The 4696-nt window shown below is 49.7% G+C and overlaps 1 protein-coding gene across 1 annotated transcript; it reads left to right on the top strand.

Moving 5' to 3' along the window:
• Positions 1–256: 256 nt before the first annotated feature.
• LOC121840376 (thymosin beta-like) lies at positions 257–4276 on the top strand. The gene is made up of 3 exons (XM_042303301.1): positions 257–439; positions 3169–3273; positions 4211–4276. The coding sequence occupies exons 2-3, from the start codon at positions 3174–3176 to the stop codon at positions 4246–4248; spliced, it is 138 nt and encodes a 45-aa protein (XP_042159235.1). The 5' UTR covers positions 257–439; positions 3169–3173; the 3' UTR covers positions 4249–4276.
• Positions 4277–4696: the final 420 nt, after the last annotated feature.

The raw sequence follows: 4696 nt of genomic DNA, 5'->3' as shown, positions 1-4696 counted from the left end.
CAGAATGCCAATACCCCAAAATCACCTCAGTGCATTGATTAAATAGTGCATCATATGCTATCTTCATGAGCAGTTCAGCACAGCACGACAGCCTGCTGCTGGTTGGCCCGTCCACCAGTGTCTTCCCTGGAGAACATGAATATTAACTAGATGGAGAAAGAGAAGGGAGACGACAGACTTATCGTTCTCTCTCTCTCTCGCTCTCTCTCTCTCTCTCTGCCTATCTTTTAGTGCTTCCTCTCTCCCCCTCCCTCTCAGTTTCTCCCTCCTCCCCTCCTACCCATCTCCCCTCCTCCCTCCTCCCTTTTTCTCTCTTAAACCAACACCCTGGTGCAGACCTAAACGTGCAGAAACCGGAAGACACTCACAGCCTTGTCTACCACCATCTCTTTCCAACCTTGCCCTGGAGGATTAAAGCACACTGCTGTGTGGAACAAAGGTAAGCCTCAGTCTCTCTCCTCTCTCTCGCTCTCTCTCTCTCATCCCATTTTTATTCATTTTGCTTTGTCTCTGTGTACTGAAACAAAGGATCTGGGTTGTGGCTGAACACTGAAGTGTACTGATCTGATGGAGGGATGGAAGGATAAAGAGAATTAATTAATTAAAAGATAGATGGAGAGAGTAAGAGGTGCTGTGGTAGGATTTGAGTAGAGCAGGGTTATGAAGTGAGCAAGGCAGGACTGAGTTGAGTTGGTCTGGGGCTGAACTAGGGCTGGGATGGAGCTGAGCTAGGGCTGGGATAGAGCTGAGCTAGGGCTGGGATGGAGCTGAGCTAGGGCTGGAATGGGGCTGAAATAGGGCTGGGATGGGCCTGAACTAGGGCTGGGATGGGGCTGAGATAGGGCTGGGATGGGGCTGAGGTAGGGATGGGATGGAGCTGAGGTAGGGATGGGGTGGGGCTGAGCTAGGGCTGGGATGGAGCTGAGCTAGGGCTGGGGTTGAGGCTGAGCTAGGGCTGGGATGGGGCAGAACTAGGGCTGGGGTTGAGGCTGAGGTAGGGCTGGGATGGGGATGAACTAGACTGGGATGGGGCTGAGGTAGGGCTGGGATGGGGGCTGAGGTAGGGCTGGGATGGGCCTGAACTAGGGCTCGGATGGGCTGAACTAGGGCTGGGAAGGGGCTGAACTAGGGCTGGGATGGGGCTGAACTAGGGCTGGGATGGGGCTGAACTAGGGCTGGGATGGGGCTGAGGTAGGGCTGGGATGGGGCTGAACTAGGGCTGGGATGGGGCTGAGGTAGGGCTGGGCTATGAAAGGGGCAATGCTAGCCAGGAGTGCATTTTAATATCGTGGAACAGTGCTGAGACTCAGGAAGAGACAAGATGGCAAGGATGTAGAGATTAGAAGGTGAATAGAGAGAGAGAGAGAGAGAGAGAGAGAGAGAGAGAGAGAGAGAGAGAGAGAGAAAGAAAGAGCAGGGTAGGCAGAATGGATGGTGTCACGTTGGAGGCAGAATGGATGGTGTCACGTTGGAGGCAGAATGGCTGGTGAATGGTGTCATGTTGGAGGCAGAATGGATGGTGTCATGTTGGAGGCAGAATGGATGGTGTCATGTTGGAGGCAGAATGGATGGTGTCATGTTGGAGGCAGAATGGATGGTGTCATGTTAGAGGCAGAATGGATGGTGTCATGTTGGAGGCAGAATGGCTGGTGTCATGCTGGAGGCAGAATGGATGGTGTCATGTTAGAGGCAGAATGGATGGTGTCATGTTGGAGGCAGAATGGCTGGTGTTGGAGGCAGAATGGCTGGCGTCATGGCAGAATGGATGGTGTCATGTTAGAGGCAGAATGGATGGTGTCATGTTGGAGGCAGAATGGCTGGTGTCATGTTGGAGGCAGAATGGATGGTGTCATGTTGGAGGCAGAATGAATGTTTGGAGGCAGAATGGATGGTGTCATGTTGGATGCAGAATGGATGGTGTCATGTTGGAGGCAGAATGGATGGTGTCATGCTGGAGGCAGAATGGATGGTGTCATGTTAGAGGCAGAATGGATGGTGTCATGTTGGAGGCAGAATGGATGGTGTCATGCTGGAGGCAGAATGGATGGTGTCATGTTAGAGGCAGAATGAATGGTGTCATGTTGGAGGCAGAATGGCTGGCGTCATGTTGGAGGCAGAATGGCTGGCGTCATGTTGGAGGCAGAATGGATGGTGTCATGTTAGATGCAGAATGGATGGTGTCATGTTGGAGGCAGAATGGCTGGTGTCATATTGGAGGCAGAATGGATGGTGTCATGTTGGAGGCAGAATGGATGGTGTCATGTTGGAGGCAGAATGGATGGTGTCATGCTGGAGGCAGAATGGATGGTGTCATGCTGGAGGCAGAATGGCTGGTGTCATGTTGGAGGCAGAATGGCTGGTGTCATGTTGGAGGCAGAATGGCTGGTGTCATGTTGGAGGCAGAATGGATGGTGTCATGTTGGAGGCAGAATGGATGGTGTCATGTTGGAGGCAGAACGGATGGTGTCATGTTAGAGGCAGAATGGATGGTGTCATGTTGGAGGCAGAATGGATGGTGTCATGTTGGAGGCAGAATGGATGGTGTCATGTTAGAGGCAGAATGGATGGATGGTGTCATGTTGGAGGCAGAATGGATGGTGTCATGTTGGAGGCAGAATGGATGGTGTCATGTCAGAGGCAGAATGGATGGTGTCATGTCGGAGGCAGAATGGATGGTGTCATGTCGGAGGCAGAATGGATGGTGTCATGTTGGAGGCAGAATGGATGGTGTCATGTTGGAGGCAGAATGGATGGTGTCATGTTGGAGGCAGAATGGATGGTGTCATCCTAGATGAGAGGAAAGGGGAGGTGTGTGGGTGCCAACGTTCCCAACGCAAGATTCTGCCTGTGTAGCTTATTTGTCAGCTGGTCTTACAGGGACCAGCCAAGGTTAAATAACTGACACATGATGATTTCTCTCTCCCTGCTCCATCTCCCTCTCTCCCTCCCTGCTCCATCTCTCTATCCCTCCCTGCTCCATCTCTCTCTCTCTCCCTGCTCCATCTCTCTATACCTCCCTGCTCCATCTCTCTCTATCCCTCCCTACTCCATCTCTCTCTATCCCTCCCTGCTCCATCTCTCTCTCCCTCCCTGCTCCATCTCCCTCTATCCCTCCCTACTCCATCTCTCTCTCTCCCTGCTCCATCTCTCTCTCTCTCTCCTTCACAGCAACTATGTCTGACAAACCTGACCTGACAGAGATCACCTGCTTCGACAAGACCAAACTGAAGAAGACTGAGACGATAGAAAAGAACCCCCTGCCAACCAAAGAGAGTGAGTGATCATGTGTTCTAAAGGGTGTCGTAGGAGAAGGTTTGTCTCTGCAGTTCTCTCTCTCTCTCTCTCTCTCTCTCTCTGTCTCTCTCTCTCTGTCTCTCTCTCTCTGTCTCTGTCTCTCTCTCTCTCTCTGTCTCTCTCTCTCTCTCTCTCTCTCTCTCTCTCTCTCTCTCTCTCTCTCTCTCTCTCTCTCTCTCTCTCTCTCTCTCTCTCTCTCTGTCTCTCTCTCTCTCTCTCTCTCTGTCTCTCTCTCTCTCTCTCTCTCTCTCTCTCTCTCTCTCTCTCTCTCTCTCTCTCTCTCTTTAACATTGCCAAAGTAGGTGAACTAGATAATGTACAAAAGTGAAATAAACAATAAAAATGAACAGTAAACTTTACACTCATAGAAGTTCCAAAAGAATAAAGACATTTCAAATGTCATATTATGTATATATACAGTCTTGTAACGATGTGCAAATAGTTAAAGTACAAAAGGGAAAATAAATAAACATACATATGTGTTGTATTTACAATGGTGTTTGTTCTTCACTGGTTGCCCTTTTCTTATGGCAACAGGTCACACATATTGCTGCTGTGATGGCACACTGTGGTATTTCACCCAGTAGATATGGCAGTTTATCAAAATCGGGTTTGTTTTCTAATTCTTTGTGGATCTCGCCCTCTCTCATAGGTGGTCAGTTCGACCGCTGTCAACCTTCCTTTAGGCCTGCAGTATACAAACACATGTCTACTACAAATCACTGAATCAGCAACATTACTCTCTCCCTTTAGGCCCAGGTCAAAGTAGTGCACTATATAGGGAACAGGGTACCATCCGGGACAGACACTGTATCGTCTCTGCAATGCAACCACACACCACCGGAGCCCAACTCACATTCAAATCTCCATACAGGTGTGTGCACTGACATGCATGTCTTCCTGTCTTCTGTTTCAGCCATTGAACAGGAAAGGAAAGGGGACGCAACGCCTTGATGTGACTTGGTGAAGAGGCCGTGAGGAGGAAAACAGGAGAGGAGGCAGAGATGACACCAACAAAAGCACTTTGTTTGTCTCAGTATTCTACTTGAAGTTACTTTGTATTGTATAACAGGGGGCTGTAGGGCCCTGGGAGATGCAGTAGTGGAGGAGGGTACATGGGATGCATCTCTAATGTAACCCTATTCCTTATATAGTGCAATAATATTGACCTGGTCCACTATATAGAGAATATGGTGTCATTTGGGACACAGATTGATATCTTCACAGGGGTCTATCTATCATCAGGGGAATATAGTTGTAGCCTGGCTGCCAGTATTGGGCCAGAAACAACACCTAGCCCTTACTCCCTAGCCTCTACCCCTTTACTCCCTAGCCTCTACCCCTTTACTCCCTAGCCTTTAACTAGGCTTTACCCCTTTACTCCCTAGCCTCTACCCCTTTA

Source organism: Oncorhynchus tshawytscha, linkage group LG21, assembly GCF_018296145.1.
Source record: "Oncorhynchus tshawytscha isolate Ot180627B linkage group LG21, Otsh_v2.0, whole genome shotgun sequence".
Lineage (NCBI taxonomy): Eukaryota > Metazoa > Chordata > Actinopteri > Salmoniformes > Salmonidae > Oncorhynchus > Oncorhynchus tshawytscha.
The sequence above is the reverse complement of the archived record's forward strand: the minus strand, read 5'-3'. Positions and strand labels throughout refer to the sequence as shown.

Coding starts and splice junctions, on each gene's coding strand:
- LOC121840376 (XM_042303301.1), top strand. CDS start 3,174: ATGTCTGACAAACCTGACCTGACAGAGATCACCTGCTTCGACAAGACC. Junction 3,274..4,210: donor CCCCCTGCCAACCAAAGAGA/GTGAGTGATCAT, acceptor CTTCTGTTTCAG/CCATTGAACAGGAAAGGAAA.